This window comes from Nothoprocta perdicaria, unplaced genomic scaffold, assembly GCF_003342845.1.
Source record: "Nothoprocta perdicaria isolate Ctin4 unplaced genomic scaffold, notPer1 scaffold_36, whole genome shotgun sequence".
NCBI classification, from domain to species: Eukaryota; Metazoa; Chordata; class Aves; order Tinamiformes; family Tinamidae; genus Nothoprocta; species Nothoprocta perdicaria.
This window is the reverse complement of record NW_020455599.1, coordinates 124,693-142,647: the sequence shown is the minus strand read 5'-3', so window position 1 is coordinate 142,647 and position 17,955 is coordinate 124,693. Positions and strand designations below refer to the sequence as shown.

Sequence of the window (17,955 nt, the reverse complement as noted above, 5' to 3'; positions counted from 1 at the left end):
GGGAGAGGGAGAGGGAGAGGGAGAGGGAGAGGGAGAGGGAGAGGGAGAGGGAGAGGATGAAGCCCCTACCCTAGCCCAATGCCACATGGCACCTGATTTTGAACCCTTAGAGCCAGATCACTTCCGATGGCCTCTTACAGCACGGATACATTCTCGTTGCTTTCATTCATGCAAAGCTTCCAACACAAGTGACAGAAGCAGGGCAGTACAAAAGCAGGTCTGCAGACAGTGGAACAATATTTTTGAAGAACCGTTTGATAAGAAAACTCCAAGTGACCTACAAACACTGAAAACTCTACGTTTAAGATAAAGACAGACTTAACTAGTTTTTGAAAGACAAGCAGAGATTATTTCTATTAACTGAAAATTTCCTGTCATTCAAAATAGCAACTACAAAAGGAACAATCTCATAATATAATCTTTTCACACAAAAATGAAAAAAGAACATTATCTAGTGGCCTACTGTAGGAATTACTAAGAAGTTTTATTTTATTTAAGAGTGCCTGCTGACACATGCCTTGCAGTCAGAGGGGAAAAAATGGTGTTGCTGAATGCAATTTTCTCCTAACATGTCTACTAACGATGACAACCAGAGAAACAACATACCGAGTAACACACATGGCCATCCTAGGGCTACTAATACACCTAAGCTTCTAGGAAGAACTTTTTAATAAAGGAAGCATTCTGATGATATTACATTTATAATGTCTCTGTATCACTCAAAGAATGAACTTAACCTGATGATCCTTAAAAGTACTCACATACAGAATTCAGCTCTTACAGTAACACACTAAAATCACACTAAAAATTAACGTCTCCAGGAGAGTTTTATTAGCGAGAAGTGAATGCGCATAAAATTATGTCTACATTTTATTAATTACAATTTTATTCCTTTTAGTGGACTATAATTGACAATGAGAAGCTTCAGTTCCTTTTTTTTTAATTATCAAGAGAATTTTCTACTTTACTTTGTTGAACAAATCATGTAGATGTAGTATTAAAACTTTAGTATTTTACCTGCTTTTTAACCAAGTCTGCTGATTCTTCAAGTTTGACTATTCTTACTACTTCAAGAATATTGTAAGAGTCCTGGATGACAGCCCTACAACAAGCAAGATCAGATTCCTAAAAAAAACTAATCCATTACCTGGTAGATTAGAAGAGCAAGCCTTAATAATCTTTTATATTTCAAAGTGGGACAAAACTAATGCAATGAGATACTATGGCAAGTTTTAAGGACAGCACAAAAGAGTTTTTCTCAAAACTTCCTCCCTGGCAATGGTTTCTGAACTTGCTTAACATAGGATGTTCAAACTGCAATAGTAACCTCCGCTACAAGGAAGCTGAAGACAGAGAACGTTACCAGATCACAGCCTGATAGTCACATTCAAGTTTCCATGCCAGCTCCTTAGAAATTTCATCTCACGGCTCTACTCTGCCAACATCTTTAGCACTTTACCTTACGCCATAGCACAGAATTTGTTTCATGAACTATCCATCAGGTAAATTTGGCTTAACCATCAAAAATTCTCTTTATAAAGGACAAAATTGGCTGGTAAAATTTTAAGTTGCAATTTTTGCAACATGAAATGGAAGTGGTTTGTGTAATGGTACTGCTGAAGAACTTCACAGGTCAGAAATGTGCTCTGAAGGACCCCACCAGACCGGGACCGTGCAAAGCACCGTGCTGGGTCAGACCAGTGCTCCATCCTGCCCACGCTCTGTCTCCTACAGGAGCTGTAAGAAATGCAGGTTCAGGAGGCCTTGCAAGCCTGACTGCTTTTTGCTGCCTATTCCCTTCCTAATCCCAAACAAAGCGCTACTGCCGGATTACAGATATTAGGGGACAAATCCCCATCTAGTTCCCCTAACATCTGTTTAGAGAATCACTGCCCATGAATAAGCCCACTCTCCTCCTGAAAGCCCTATATCTGCACCCACAAACTCCCAGGGCAACAAGTTTTAGAATTTCACTATGCATTATATTCAAACAATACTAATAAATGTTTTTTTATCTCTTTTAAACTAGTTTCAAACCACTTTAGTGAACGTCCCCTAGTTCTCACGCCGTGGGAATTGCTGGCAGCTTGGCATTCACTTTATCCCCTGGCTTCCTGATTTTGCAAGCCTTGAGCATATTTCCCTCCCCCAAACTAAGGAAATCAAGCATTTCTAATCTTCTTTAAGACATCTTGTAAGGCAACCACTCTATTCTCACTCATTTTAGCCTCCTCTCCTAACTCTGTGGTATCTTTCTTAAAAGGCAGATGCAAGAACTAAACACAAGGACTCAAGATGTGGGCACAGCAATTTTCTGTATACCAGCAAAATGATGCTTCGTTTAGGTCACAAGGCTCTTCCAAGTTTGTGTGGGTCACAATTGTTAACAACAGACCAAAAACTCCAGAGTTTGCTCCAGGGAGAGGAAAAATAAATAAATATATAAATAAATAAATCTCTACTCACTGTTTTGAAGCCTTTTACTTGGACTACTGTGAGCATCGCAGTTCAAAGATCTAGGCTAAATTCATCCTATTTATCTTTAGTGTATAATATACATTACGGATGCATAATATTTAGTATATTATATAGTACATTAAATACCTATTTAAACATATTATGTTCAAGCTGGTGTTTACTTGAATAAATGAATTACCATAAAACTATATCCAGAAATTTTAAATTAAACATCTAAATCGCATTTCTGGAATTGAAATGCTGTCTCTCTAGTATCTGTAGACTGACAAGGAATGGATTTCTCCACAGTCCATAATCCTCACTTAAAGGCTACATTCATAAAGGGCAACCCAACTATCACTAAGTTATGAAAGCCCATAAAGAGGCAATAACCTAGCACCTCATGGTTCTTTTTCTCTATTTCTGCTTTTGGGAAGAGCGGGTAGTGGGGTAGAAGGAGAAAGCTCAAACTAACCTTTTCAATAACCATTTCTCTAAGGTAACGGCCATGGCTCAAGTATTCTGCCCAAGTCCAAGCATGTCAGACACAGAACGGATAAGGTCATTTTTGAGCACTTACGGTAGGAGAGCCTGTCCACAGCTTACCAAAACAGGAAGGCTTTGTCTACTTACGATTGGAGAGCCTGTCCACAGCTTACCAAAACAGTAAGGCTTTTGTCTATTCCATCTACTGGAATGAAACAAGGCAGGAACATCTCCAGCAGCCAGTTCCCACTTGCCAAGGGACCTGGAGATGCTGATCCCCACTCATGTTTATTAACCCACAGCAGAGGATTTTACCCTCAGTTACAATAGCAGCAACAGCCTCATTTTCAAGAGCAACTATTTTATAATGGAGAAAACCAACCAAGATGGTAGTCTTTAAGAGATTAGCTGATATTTACATTTAAGCTACATATACTCACATTTTCAGCGCCTTTGGAACTGTTATCTCTGATATTAAAATAGAGCTACCTTTAAATGGAAAAGTCTAAAGAAAATACAGGTCAGTTCTGCTACTAAGCAGAGGCCAAACAGATAACACACTGATAAATTCAAATAATGATCATTTAATTCTTAACTCATGTAACAGCTACGATGCATCTATCTATTAAGAGGCCATGAGAGCTGTGTTTGCAGACTGCTCTACCAGAGGACTTTACGGCTCCCCGTGCTAACACGACTAGATCAAATGAGTGAAAACCAACTTCTCTGCAGTAAATAGGAAATTTACTAATTTTCAGTCAATTTATCTACAGAAATCTACAGGAGATAAAGAAGCTGCAGAAATGTCATCAAAATTTAGTCTGAGGATCAGACATACGCATCAGCGTCTTGCACAAGACACTGACACAAACCCCTTACAATTATTACACAAGTTAGGATGCAAACCAGCAGCTGTAAAACATTTTGTAGCTGAACTTCACCATCAGCCCACGGGGATGCACTTTGCTACCCCAGTGCCCTCTCCCATGGGGATCTGCTAGCAGAAGGGCATCATCTCCAGTAAGGAAAGTTTGCTCAAGAAGTACCACTTCCTGCATACAATGATTTTTACCCAAAACAGCGACTATCTGATCTGGAAGTTAACACCAGCATGTACATCTGCAAGAAATATAAGCAATTCTTTAAGTGGGAACCTTCACATGGTTCAAATTTGAGTGTTTTTATCTCTCCTTACTCAGAAAAGGAACAATGTTAAAGAAGTAACCACTGCTGGGTCTTCCTCACAGCATCTTCCAAGGAACACGTAAGGTTTGTTCTATGTTGTACACTTTTGCTCATTTCCTTGAACAACATAATTTGAACATTATTTGGAACATTATGTTTGCAGTACTTCCATGGGTAACGTCAAAAAGAAGAATTATAAAAGTCAAGTTCTGGGCAGTCACATAGACTATTCGGCACGGCAAAACATTTTAGGACCTCTTTCTTGAATTGAAAGTTTGAGGTCTAAGGAAAAGATTGAGGAGAACAGAACAAGCTTAAAATCTGCAGTATTCTGTGTGAACAACTGGGCTGTTATTTGAATAATATTCCCTTTGGTCTGCAGTCCTTATGCGATATAACAAGTAATAAGACTATGTACTTAAAGAGGGAGGCCACTAAATTTATTTTCTCTAGTTTACCAGAGTATTTTCCCTAACATACCAGAATTTCTTTCAAACACTCTGCTTCCCACCTAATTATTTTAAAGAATGAAAGTGGATTTACCACGTAAAGAAAAACTGAATTCCAGTCTGCTATTTTGAATACTTTTCCCTGTTATTTGCCATTTAAAGGTGGCTCTGAAGTGAATCTTATTGTGCCAATTTACTTCGTAGATTTGGTAAATGTATTAAATTAGTAATGAAACTTCTTAAACAACATTACAAAGTTCAGTCAAGGATGGTTTTCAACTGTGAAGATGAGTATCTATCCTGTTAAAAGAAGTAAAAATGGAGAGAGCACAGGTCAAAAAAAAAAAAAAAAAAAAAAAAAAAAAAAAAAAAAAAAAAGGCACATCAATTTTATCAACCTGTGATTAAAAAAAAATCAAACTCATATTCTCTTTTTTTCCTTGTAAGCAAGTAAACAGAGGAAAATTGCTTTTGTCCCTCTGGCTGCAACCCAAGATATGGTCTTGCTAGGTGAGAAAATATACAGGACCTTTAGTAGAAAAGATTATCAAAAACATGAGATAACATCTGGATTACTTCTCCAGCAGGCTATTTTTGTAGTGCCAAATATTTCATCTTAATGAGAACCAAAGATGCAATAACATTAATCAAATATGTTCAGAGTACATGCCTGGAAGCAGCTTCAGCAGACCATGTAGCACATTCCTCTCCTTGAATTGAGATGAATCACACAATAAAACACCAACCCCCCAAGCAGGGCCCACATAGTCCTTGCTTTCTTGGGATCTGCATCCTTTCTTATGTTCCCTAGTTTCCAAGGTTAAAGCTGCTCTGGTGAACCATTTTCACAGCAATATGGGATCAGGACAAGAAAAACTGTTCCTGCAAAATCCATGGGAGAGGTATCAAAAGAGGAGTCTCGTTTATCATCTTTCCTGGTGGGGAAAGGCCTGTCTCTCCCTCCTCTCTCCACCGGCACTTGTGACATGAAATGGTCTTTCTATCAGTTTGAGTAGGCCAGGCTAAGAATCGTTCCTGACACAGTAGTAGTAGTCACTGCAATTATCTCACTTTTAGAAGCAAACCAAACAAGTTGTCCAAACAGAAATCAAGTTTTACTACCTTTAAGGTATTTGGGAACAAAACTCCATGATATTCAATAAAACTAATAAGAAAACGCAGCCTTAAGGTATTCCTATCGAGTTCTATCAAGGTGTTTCATCTTGCTCTTGTAAAGCAGTGTGCAAGTAGATGATTTTGCACACTGCAGCGCTCCAGGCAGCGTTGCACTTTGTCAGGTATTCCAATGTCAGCTTCATTTCCATTACAAGCATGTTGATTTCAGATGATTTAGGTAGCCTGATCAGCATTAGTTAACATTACTGAAAGCATTTCATCTTGCATTTTATTTTCCTGTACTAACAAGGACCCACACATTCCAAATTTCACGTACATTCCCTATTCTTGACATTTAAGATAACAAAATCCAAGGGAAGGAAAGAATCCCTAAGTACAGAACCTTTGATGCAGAGCAGAATTACTGAGGAAAAATGACTAAGGAAAATCCACCTATAAACTAGTGACAATTTTTGACTAAGTTTCATTCAGTGACTGGCATAGCTCCCTCAATACCAGCACTATCAATGTCCAGCACTCTTACTTCTGAAAAGTTCATGTATCCAAAACTGACTAGATCTTTGCATGAAGTGATTCAATTAGAACTACTACTACACAGACTAAAACTGTCTTTAAGTTGTACAAACCTCAGACACAGAAGTAGTGATGTAGAATCTCTTACCAAAGAGACTTTGATTCTAAGACAGACTTGTCCTCATCTGCAATAGCAACGGCATTAAACAGATGTGTGCCAGCCTGAACATCATAAAAAAAAAAAAAAAAAAAAAAAAAAAAAAAAAAAAAAGGTTGCATAGAAAAAGCATTGAAAAGCAAGATCAATTAGGATTGAGCCCCTGGAGGCTGATGGATCTGCTAAATAAGGAGGTATACTATTCCAGCACAGTCCTCATTAATGACATTTGTTTTAGATATATCTACAACTTTCATTATTTTCAGCTAGGCCTAAATTCAGAGATGCAAGTACTGATTTACATTATGTCACCAGAAGTTCACCTGTATTTGAATTAGAAGTTCAGAGAAGTAATAACATAGTAGTAACTCCTTGATAATTATGTAAGCTATGCTATTAGCAAGTGTCTATGATAATACACAGTTAACAGGAAGAAAGTCACCTGAGCATCATCAGTTCACCTGAATATTAAGTCACTGACATAGTCTTGATTAGCATTCAAGTATCGGTTCTGATAACACAGTTCAAACCTACGGTTCAACATAAAGTGAGCTTACTTCAAAAGCTACTGAAGGACAGACTGCTGGCAACGGGGGAACTAATGCAGTCTCACAACAGACTTGTTAAACAAGTACAACAAACCACTTCTTCCTTAGGCCTGTAGACAAATGAATAAACTTTATGTCGAAGGATGAAAACTGTGAATGAGAGTCTTGCCTACTTAACCAGATGCGCATTGAAGGCTTAATTATAAATTTACCTCACAACCCACCAAAACTGAAGTACATTTTGGTAGTGCACTACAAGACAAGACACAGAAAGAAGACGAGAGAAAACCCAAGAGATTAGAAGACAGAAACCTTTTGCAGTCCTTAGTCTCTCAAAACTATTAGAATGTTTCTTTTAACTGTGAAGTCACTACCAGATAGTTAAGATTAAGGACCAAGAGAATTGTTCCCACAATCGAAGTTCTCTAGTCCTGCTGAACTTCATACACAACGTAACAATGTATAAGTCTCATTTAGTTTCTTGTCAGGATGCTACCTAAAGAACCCTACAAAAAAAAAACGTAAGTAAAGAAACCCTGAGAAATAAGGCAGGTTTTTTGTTTGTTTGTTTTTTGTTTTTGTTTGTTTGGTTTTTTTTACCTGTTCCAGAAAACTGAGAAATAAAGACTCTAGCAGGAATGGCATACCTAGCAAAGCAATAACTGAGGACGTCTCTTCTGACCATTGCAGAGGCAATCTTGAGAAACTCATAGCTTTCCTCTGCCAAATCTCTGTAAAAATAGAGGCCTTGGACACCTGGAAGAACTCTAATGAAATTACTAAATTTCTGTTAAACAGGAAGTTTTGTTAGAATCAGTTCACTATCATAAACTTTGCTTTCACATTTTCTTTATCACATCTCAAACTCTGAGTCATTTCTACTTTTCCAGTCACGACACTACTGAAACTGCTCATTTTTTCTACCACAGCAACAATACTACTTCAACTGTAAGAGCCCTTCCAGAGCGACTGAGAAAAAAGATATTCAGTAAAACCTTGAATTAAGAGCCTAGTGAATTGGGCACTCCAGCAGAAGTCTGAAAGCCTAAGCTGGGACCCAACAGTGCAATTTCTTGTTACATTGTACTCTAAAATCCCAGTTCATTTTCAGTAGTGGGATTCTATACTACTGTGAGGACAAGAAAGGTAAAAATCACACAACCTGTTCCACCTCTGTGGTTCACAAGTAGCTGCGAGGTGCCAGGAAGCAGACCATGTTTGTGCAACACCTGTAGCCTTGGAAGTGTTGCAAGTTTTCCAAAGGTATTTTCCTCTCCAAACTCACCAGGAACCAGCAAGTTTGAGGCTGAAGGGTTCTATTCTGTATCTATTAAGTTCCTGCTTTATCAGTAAAGTAGCTACAAGGATGAAAAGCTGACATACTAAAGTTCATTTTTGTACAGTACAGCGTGAGATTTACTGTTATATTTCAGACATTTTTGAACAATGATCACTTACTAGAAAATAGTGTACTGTACAATTATGGTACATGCTGAAATTCCTCAAACAGAGGCCCAGTTTTCTTCCTTTGAAAGAAGTACCACCTACTCTCCCAACATATCTTCCTGCGGATTTAAGAAATACACTGCCCTATAAAATTCTGAATAACTCAGTCATAGCTTTCTGTGCAGGAGTAATCCTATGCGATTTAATGCATTTTGAAGAGTTGCACATCACACTAACATTCGTGTTTTATTTCATTCTGGCCATATCCAAAGGCCAGGTGATTTTCTTCATTTAGGGGACTGAGGCTTTTCATTGAAATGAAGCTATATGACAGCTAATAATACCCATGCAAACCATGTACTGGAAGATGTGCTAAGAAATGTGGCAATATAAAGAGAAACAGAAATGTAATAATATATAACCAAAGCACTCCTAGGAGAAAAAAAAAAAAAAAAAAAAAAAGCTGTTCTATATGAACTGAGTAGTAAGATAGCAAATAAATTTCTTATTAATAGGAAATCACAGAGTTGCTCTGGCATGAACAACTGCAAACACTAAAAGATCTAAAGCTGCAATAATTTTTGCAGCTTTAGAAATGCACATTTCCTAAAAAAGGAAAATTTGTTCAAAGCCCATAAATATATTGGCATACCTTGAGACTCTTTGGGGTACAAACTCCAGGAGAAAGGGGGGGGGGGGGGGGGAAAAACACCCTCACAACCTCAGAATTGTTCAGTTTGACTCTGTGACTCTGGTAGGTTACCAGATCACCTAGAATCACAGAATAATATATGTTAGTTCAGACCAGACAGGAACTCTCAAGATTTTGTTCAATCCCCTTCCAGAAGCAACCTGAAGTTCAATTTTACTGTTAGACGACAGGTTTAAAAACAGGGATCTTTGCTCAGAATGCTTTAACAGAACTCCAGGCACCACTCTACCACTCTTCTATCACTCTTCTTTGTGAAGGCAGAAGCTACAGGAATACAGATACTTCACAAAAGCGCTTCAAGCAGATATTTTGGTGATGAGAAAAAAAAAGGGGTGGGGAAACATAATTAGACTTACTGATTTAGTTAAAAAAAAAGGAACTAGTATCAAAGGAACAAAATATTAGTAGCATGAACCATCAAAAAGAAAAACAAATGTTTTAATGAATGCAGTAGCATCACAGCAAGTCTGAAATGAAATTTTGTTAAAGCATCAGAGATTTCACTGAATTGCTTGAATTCTGGTATGTATCTAGAGCAAAATGATCCAGATGCTGCAATATAAACATTTCATCAGAAACGGACGGCATGGAAGCACACACGTGGGCTTTCAGCTATTTTCATCAGAGAATTTAGCAGTTGTCATATCTTCTCACAAAGGCCAAAGAATGGAAGTCCCATAAAGCAAGTTTTATATGCTTCATATATACAGCAACTTCTCTCATTTGCTTACATAAGAATCTTCTTTTAATGCTGAAAGAATGGGGAGGGAAATGAACAGATGCTGACATTCAGAATGATTTGGATCTTAGATATTTAATGACAGAATGACGAACCACCTAATTTTTTTTTCCTTCCTGTGGACTGGGTTAGCAACAGAAAGGAAACAAATCCTCTCTAATTAAAGAACCTATTCTGCTTGGGAATAAAGACAGCTAGGCATAATTTGGTCTGCAAGGAATGCACAATACTGCAATTTTACTCATAGTCCATTATCTTGAAGAACTTCTAGTGAAATAGTCTTCCGTTGTAGGATTCTCTCTATCATCATGGAGACTGAGCTCCATGTTGCAAACAACATTTTTTAAGGCATGGAGCACCAATAAACACATTGCATTTATTTTGACAGGAGATCAAAAGAGTTTTCATTCGATAAATTGTCCTAGTTTAGCTATAGAGAACCAAAGCCCCGAAAATTGAAGCAACTTGTTTAAGATGGGGCGGTTAAATACCAGGGAGCAGGAAATGTTCTTTAAATCTTCTGCTTTTGCTTCTTAATATCACAATTAAGATATGGGTAGACAAGGTCTCATTTAACCAAACTCATCTAAAGGTCTTGGTATGCATTGGAAAAAATAAGTATGTATGATTGTTATGTGTCAAGCTTATCCAAAAGCTCTAGACCCCGCATGCCTTGATCTAACGATCCACATACATTCAGGAAAAAAATAAAGAATTACAGATATATTCTTAATAACTTTCCATCTTCTAGCGGGTCAGGAGACCAAAGGGTGAGAGCAGGGCTGGCAGCAGCAGCTAATTGGCTTTACGTTTGGGGAAAGTCAGAGAAAGCGGCCTGCAGCGACACGGCACACGAGGCCACGGGCAGCCTGCGCTGACCATCTAAGCGGGGAAGCAGCTAATTGCCAGAAGCAACAGATGGTGAGAAGGGCAGCTCCTCGCGGGGACACATCCCCGGGCGCCAGCACCGCGGGAGGCTGCGTCCGGGCGAGCGCCGCTGCCCCGAGCGGCCCACGAGCAACATGGCGCCCTCGGCGCGCCATGAGCGCCCGGTCCCGCCCGGGAGAGACGCCCAGCGAGGTGAGGAGCGCTTCTGCTCCAAGGCCTTGCTCAGCACGCCATTTCCCCAACAACACGGGAAATTAAAAAGGGCTTAAGCATTTTCAATAAACCCTAATGCTGTGGAGGGAGAGGGCGGCATCAGCCAGGCTGTTTTAGAGCCAGGAGCACTGAGACCGCTGACAGATATTAACACCCACGTCCTGTCCTACTGACCTATTCACTCTGTAGCTTTCTCTCATACAGCAAGGTGTCCAAGTGACTTCGACCACGGCTGAAAACAGAAGTAGAGCAGGAAGAAGAGAGTCTTTATAAGAAATTGCTCAAGCTGTTCCTTTCTATAGAGGACAGAAAATACTTCTGTAATTAAGGATAACACCAGGGCAACACTGCTCTTAGAAAAGCATTCGCAGCTTTAGAAAGGCAGTCTTGCAGCTGAATCCAAGTTGGGAATATTTCTAAGTAACGCTGGAAATGGAACCAGCCAAAAAACAAATAAAAGGGAAGACAACAGGATATTCACAGAATTCACAGAATATTTAAGGTTGGAAGGGACCTCTACAGATCATCTAGTCCAACCTTCCTGCTCAAGCAGGCACACCTACAGCATGTGGCACAGGGTGGCATCTAGGCGGGTTTTGAAGACCTCCAGAGTAGGAGACTCCACAACCTCCCTGGGCAGCCTGTTCCACTGCTCTGTCACCCTAACAGTAAAGAAGTTGCTCCTCACCTGGAGATGGAACTTCTTGTGTTTCAGCTTGTGGCCATTACCCCTCGTCCTATCGCTGGCCACCAGTGAGAACAGCCTGTCCCCTTCCTCCCTGCTTTCTCCCTTCCTGAACTTATACATATTAATCATATCCCCTCTGAGCCGTCTCTTCTCCAGAGAAAACAGGCCCAGCTCACTCAGCCTCTCTTCATACGGGAGATGTTCCATTCCCTTAATCATCCTGGTTGCCCTTCTCTGGACCTTCTCCAGAAGCTCCACGTCCTTCCTATACTGGGGTGCCCAGAACTGAACACAGTACTCCAGCTCAAGTCAAGCTAGTGACTTAACCTAGTAACTTTTACTCCGGTGACTCAAAGGGTTTTATGGTTTAATTCAAAAGCAGTCTCTTCCTAACATGTTAGGGGCCTCTCTGCCCCTTAAAACTACCAGATCCAGAGGCAACTGCTGCAGACCTAGAGCCCTGCTTAAAGGCAGGGACCTGCACAGCCCTGTGTTGGGTGCACCCAGGCACCAAGGCCACCAATTTGTCCTCTTCAATTTTAACTCATCAACTGCAACAACAGAGAGAAAGATCAGTAATGGAGCAGCAACTCCACTTCTAACCAGATTAGTGAGACATGCAACCGATGGATTGCACAATTACATTATGGATTTGAAGAATGTGATACAGCGTTCATGTTACTTTGTTGCTATTTATCATTGATTGATAAATAAATCAAGGCAGTGAACTCCAGCATACTTCTATCCCCCAACTTTTGATTCTTTTAAGAAAAAGTTTTAGATCTTATGTTGCATATATCACTGCAAGGTGATAATATTTAGCATGTGTGCATTAAAATATGATCTTCCTCCTCCAGTTCTTACAGGGTCTTTGCAAGTAAAAAAGATATAGGAGCATGGTTAAGAAATTCCTGCTCACAGTTAAGCTTTCCTGGCCAATATTTGCCTTGAAGTTAAAATACCTACATTGAAGAGCACTCATATTGTAATGGGATTAACTGATAAATTGTCCAAAGTGAATCATGACTGTAGTATTATTTAAATATTAATAGTATCTAGAACAGTTCAACTCATTAACAAGCTTATTCACAGACATTATCTTTAATACTCTTTTTTTTTAAACTATTGCCTCACAACTACTTGGATAGCTTTCTTGCACTATGCAGTAAATGAGAGCTCAAGATGATGCACCTGTGTTTAAAGAAGCAAGTAAAATACTAATACCCAACTCTCAGCTACCAGTAGACAGTGGAAAAAGAAGCATTAACCTTTCTCTACTTCTCCATAACTACTCTTGTAACATGAATAAAGAAGAAGAATTGATTTTCCTTCCACTTCTAGTATTTTCTTCTCCATGAGCAATTCCACTGACTCTCAGCCCATCAAACCCACCCTCATTTCAGCTAAAAAAATTAAAAAAAAAAAAAATAAAGCTCAGTGGAATGGTTCCCCACTTTAAAGACTCTTTGTGTCTAGTTTGGTGCCCATGAATACTCAGTTGTAAAACAACCTGCAAGTCAACAAGCACTGATCCAGACCGCTTTTTGAGTTATCATCAATGAGCAGTAGAATGAAACAAACAACTCTGGCAAGCTTCCCTACTTCCCAGGAAAGGCTTCTCAAACCAGTTTCAACAGACATTAAACGGAACGGGCTGGTTTTAAATTGGGAATCCACCCTTTGCTGCCTTCTTCCTTACCTCCTTGTCTGAGAAAGTAAGTAATCACAGAAGATAATCTTCTGCAGAGTTGTGAAATACAGTCTGCGATAATACCCCACGAATCTATATTAAGGATTTTAACCAGTCTGACTACAATTCAAAATCAGTATCAAGGCACTGCCAGAGAGGAGCACATTTGTTTCCACCAGCGGAGCTCAAATGTTTCAGTTTCCGCATGAAAATTGCTTCCTTCCCTTAGAAATACGTTTCTGTTACTGTTGCTGCTTCCCCTGAAACTGACTCTGCTCCTTCCCTCACAATCCTGCAACACTTCTCCTGACTACTTAAAATGCAGATCACACTCAGAGAATTCACACGCGTAGTCAAAGATAAGTGCCAGTAAACAGATTTTATTAAGTTGTCATTACCCAGCCTGGAACATCATATTGCTCAAAATTACAAACAAGCAAATGTTGAGCAAGTATGTTTTGCTCCTTCCTTCTCCTCCAATCTCTCACTGCATCTCCAGGTAATTTATTTTGCCACTATGAGTGCACTTAATCACCCTCCTCCCAACACACTTTATTTTTCATTGGAATAATCTTTGTCACCCTTTTAAAAAGTGTGATTTATTAGGACCAGTTTCAAATATGCATTCACCAGCACTACATAGTCATACTTCAGTATCAGTACTCACAAAACTCGTAAAACTCACAATATCATACAAGTTGCTCCAATTTGGCCTCTTTAGGCTTTTGATTTGACACTAAAATTCTAACTTTCCAATACATGCAAGAAGAGCCCACCAAAGACAATTAACTTTGCAGATGAAAATTGTATGTTAATGAAGACTTTCTACTTGCAGAGTATCATAAGCAGCAGAGAGCAAAGGAAGAGATGAGATTTACCTGCAGTTTAGAGCGGATTAACTCAATTTTTCTAGCAAGAGGGCCTAAGCCTTCTCAGAAAAGGTCAGAGTTTAGGTAATTTCAGGATAACAGGAATTTTGATTTATTCTTCTCTGCTGTTAAGCAAGGTTCAGGCAATGGCAGCGTCGATCAACAAATCTATGGGCACTTTCTTTTATAATAAAATTTTAAACCCATACGTTATCACATGGCTTGGATAGTACTATATGGATAGGACTACCAGCATCTGCAGTTTGCTTTTCAGCGAACAGAAAGAAACAAGGTTACTGTTGCTTTATTCCACCAACTCATTAAGTTCAGTCCCCTGTAAGCTATTAGTGAGGCACAAATCCTGTATGTTTCAGTTTTCCCCCTTTAAACCATCTTTTGGCAGCACAGTAGTAGTAATGGGTAATTACAGTATTGCAAAACTTCTCTCAAGACCAAAAAAAAAAAAAAAAAAAATTTAAAAGTCTGAAATTTTTCAGTTCCACATTGCAGAGCAGAACAGCCATGAAACAGAGCTCAGACTAGGCCTCTCTCTAGATTTGCATTCAGCTGCTGTAAACTGTCAGTACACTAGCAACCCTTTACAAAATATATACATTAACTTGAGATAATGGGGACTGAGCAGCCATACCTCACGCCCTTGACACAACTGGAAGTGACACATACAACAGCAAGCAGAACAGCCAGGCCACCCCAGAGCAAAAGCTGGAGCCTTGTCCCCTTCAAACACATACCTGGTCTCCACAGCGGGTCCTAGTGGTTCCAGGAGCAGAATCAAAAGGCCACTTCTGCGAGGCAAAAGTAATTTCTTTTTTCAGAATACAAAAGGATACAGCCTTAATGCTCCGGTCTGAGTCCCGATGGCCAGTATTTTCTGCACAGGATCAAATGCCAAGGCCGAAGGTTGATAGGGGAAACCATGGCGCACAGTCTAACCGGCCAGGGCATTGCAGCAATGATGGGACAAGGAGCAGACCAAAAATAAATAAAATCAATATTATACGTTAGGGAATAGGATTCAATTTTAATCACAGTTAAGAAAGGAACTATAAAGCATTTTAACAGCCTGGGAATAAGAGCCCTCTTACATGAACTAATTATAAAGGATTTTTTTAGCCATAATCTAGTCATTCATCCTCGAGCCCTGAACGACAGCCACACGTACTGAAACTTATAATTCCAATTTTACGTTGCTTCCGTGCAAAGACCTCCGAGTGCTGCATTTTATTTTTTTCACCCACGTCATCCTCTAACTATCCCAGTTTTCAGCTCTATCAAAGGCCCTGAACAAATAACATGCAAGATGCTCCTAGAAGTTTGGTAGCACACCCAGATTTGCCTGTAGAGCCATTGCAAATCCCTAGACCTGCTTTTCAGAGAACCACTTCAAATTCACTCCAACAGGCCCCACATGACACTGCAGCCTCGCCGAGTACCTTAAGAAAAACATAAACAAAACCCGAGGCTCCACAGAACAAATCTCTCCATCTCTCCCACCTTCCAAAAACCCCAGGCCCTCACAGAAGAAGCCAAAGCAAAAGCCCCTCAGCCAAGGCATTATGTTTAATATGAAGCTACTGACATCGTTTGCTTTGGGGTCAGTCAAAGCTAATTTAATCATTGACCAGGCAATAATTACATTACACTTCTGGGGCAGGAATTGATTAGAATTGAGAACGTAACTGAAATAACAGCAGGTGAGTTATTATAAATACAAATACGTGCAGTTTAAGCCACACAAATGCCACGTTTTCAATTTCAAAACCCTTCCTTTGCAAGGGCTATTTTGGGACCTCCTAAAGGCAAAGGCAGCTCCTTGGGATACACTCCTCCTTTCACGAGGATGGAGTCGCGGCCCCATCGCAGCCCCCGCGCGCTCGCGCGGCAAATCCCACGCCGCCCATGGCCCCGATTGCTCTTTCCCACGTCCCTGGCAGACAACTCGTAAAAGTGGCAGAAATGCCCGCAACGCTCCATAAAACGACGAGGAGGAGGATCCGCACAACGAGCTCGGCCATAGCGCACTAGGCCACGGGTGCATCGCAGAGATAAAATAAATAAATAAATAAACAAACAATAAAAAAGGAAGGGGTATTGATATTCAAATCAGCTCCTGTTGGCCCTGCTCGGCGCGGCTGCCGGATTAATTCGCTGCATCATTTTCCGAGGCGTGCACGCACCAACCGCAGCTACCGTATCGCGCACGGCCGAAAAGGAAAAGGGAAGGGGGAAAAAAAAAAGAAAAAGAAAAAAAAATAGAACAGGAACTTTTCCCCGTCTCCGGAGGGAGCCGCAGCAGCGGCAGGACTCGCTGCAGCGAAGGCAGCGCGCGCGGCCGCGCCGCTCTCCGGCGTTTGCGCCCGCTCCCGCGGCCGGGCGCGCAGCCCCGCGCAGCCGGAGCGGAGCCGGGCTGGGCTCCCCTGCCCGCCGCGCGAGCCCCCTGCCCGCCGCGCGAGCCCCCTGCCCGCCGCGCTCACCTTGCACAGCTGGAAGTGCTCGGACTGCAGCGTCTCCGGGATGTCGCTCTCGCGGGCGCCCGCCTGCTGCTGCTGCGCGGCCGCCGCCGAGGCGGAGGACGACACGGCCGTGAGCCCGTCCAGCACCTTCCTGATGTTGAATTTCCTCATGGCTCCCGGCGGCGCTGCCCGCTCCGCCGCACGAGCCGCCGCCGCCGCCGCGGAGGGCGGCGCAGGGGGCGGCCGCGCTGCTCCCGCTGCGGCTCCTCCCGCCGCCGCTCGGCGCCAGCCCGGCAGCCGCGGCGCTCCGCTCCCTGCGGCCGGGCACACACGCTCAGACCGCGGCAGCGCCCCCCGCGCCGACACCGCCACCGGCGCCGCCTCACATGGCGGCGCCGCCGCAGCCGCCGCTCTCCCCCCTCCGCTCCGCTCCGCTCCGCGCGCGCTGCGGCTCGGCCACCCGCCGCCGCCTCCTCCTCCTCCTCAGCGGCGCGGCTGCTCCCGGCTGCTGCCGCCCGCCCCCGCAACCACCATCCTCCTCCTCCCTCTCCTCCTCCTGCCGCCGCCTCCCCCCTTGCCTGACAGCGCAGCGCCCCGCGCAGGAGCGGCGCCCGCCGCGCCGCCGGCCTCGCAGCACCGGAGCGGCCGCGCGTGCGCAGCGCCGGCACCCGGATGTGGCGCCGGGGCGGCCGCCAGCCCCAGCGCCGCCGCCGCAGCGCGCAGCCCGGCGCGGCCATCAGCGCGGGGGGCGCCGCGCAGCGGGGCGTTTCTAACGGCCGCTGCCCCGCAAACGCTTTAGGACGCTTGCAAACGCCCCTAGACCTCGTTTCCTCCGCGGTAACCAAGGCGTAGCTTAGTTAGGTGCCGCTGTCCAGCCGGCAGTGGCTGTTCATGGCCGGAGCCAAGAGGACCGGCCACCACCGGCCACAGTAACGGCGATTTACAGAGTCCCCACGGGCCCCTGCTTCCTCAGGGCGTTCAGCAGCGTCAGGAAAACGGATCCTTTCGTTGAGCAAAACTCAGCTCTGCAAGTGGCGCAAAGCGCGACTCCCTCGCGCTGCCCACTGGTGCGCGGGCAGCCTCAGATTCCCGGGCGTGCAGCCTGCCGTTATCTTGGTAATGGGTAGCTGGCGTTTTTGGTGGCCTTTTCAGTGGTTCAGGAGCAGCCGCTACTCTTGGCCCCAGCATTATCTATTGCTGAGAATAATTATTGTCACTTTCCTAAGCTGTCTTTTCAGTAAGAGGAAGGTGAGTTCTCACTTCTGGAGGTTTTGGAAGAGCTTGTGCAGTTCTTGGGCTGGCAT

At 42.6% G+C, this 17,955-nt stretch overlaps 1 protein-coding gene across 3 annotated transcripts in view; it reads right to left on the bottom strand.

The window, feature by feature from the left end:
- STXBP5 (syntaxin binding protein 5) overlaps positions 1-16,822 on the bottom strand; it is a 97,615-nt gene extending 80,793 nt beyond the window's left edge. For all 3 annotated transcript variants that reach the window (XM_026044355.1, XM_026044353.1, XM_026044354.1), the window contains exons 1-2: positions 16,673-16,822; positions 15,029-15,126 (exon numbers count right to left, since the gene is read on the bottom strand). In XM_026044355.1, the coding sequence (XP_025900140.1) occupies positions 15,029-15,126; positions 16,673-16,822 (248 nt within the window). The remainder of the gene's footprint in view (positions 1-15,028; positions 15,127-16,672) is intronic.
- Positions 16,823-17,955: the final 1,133 nt, after the last annotated feature.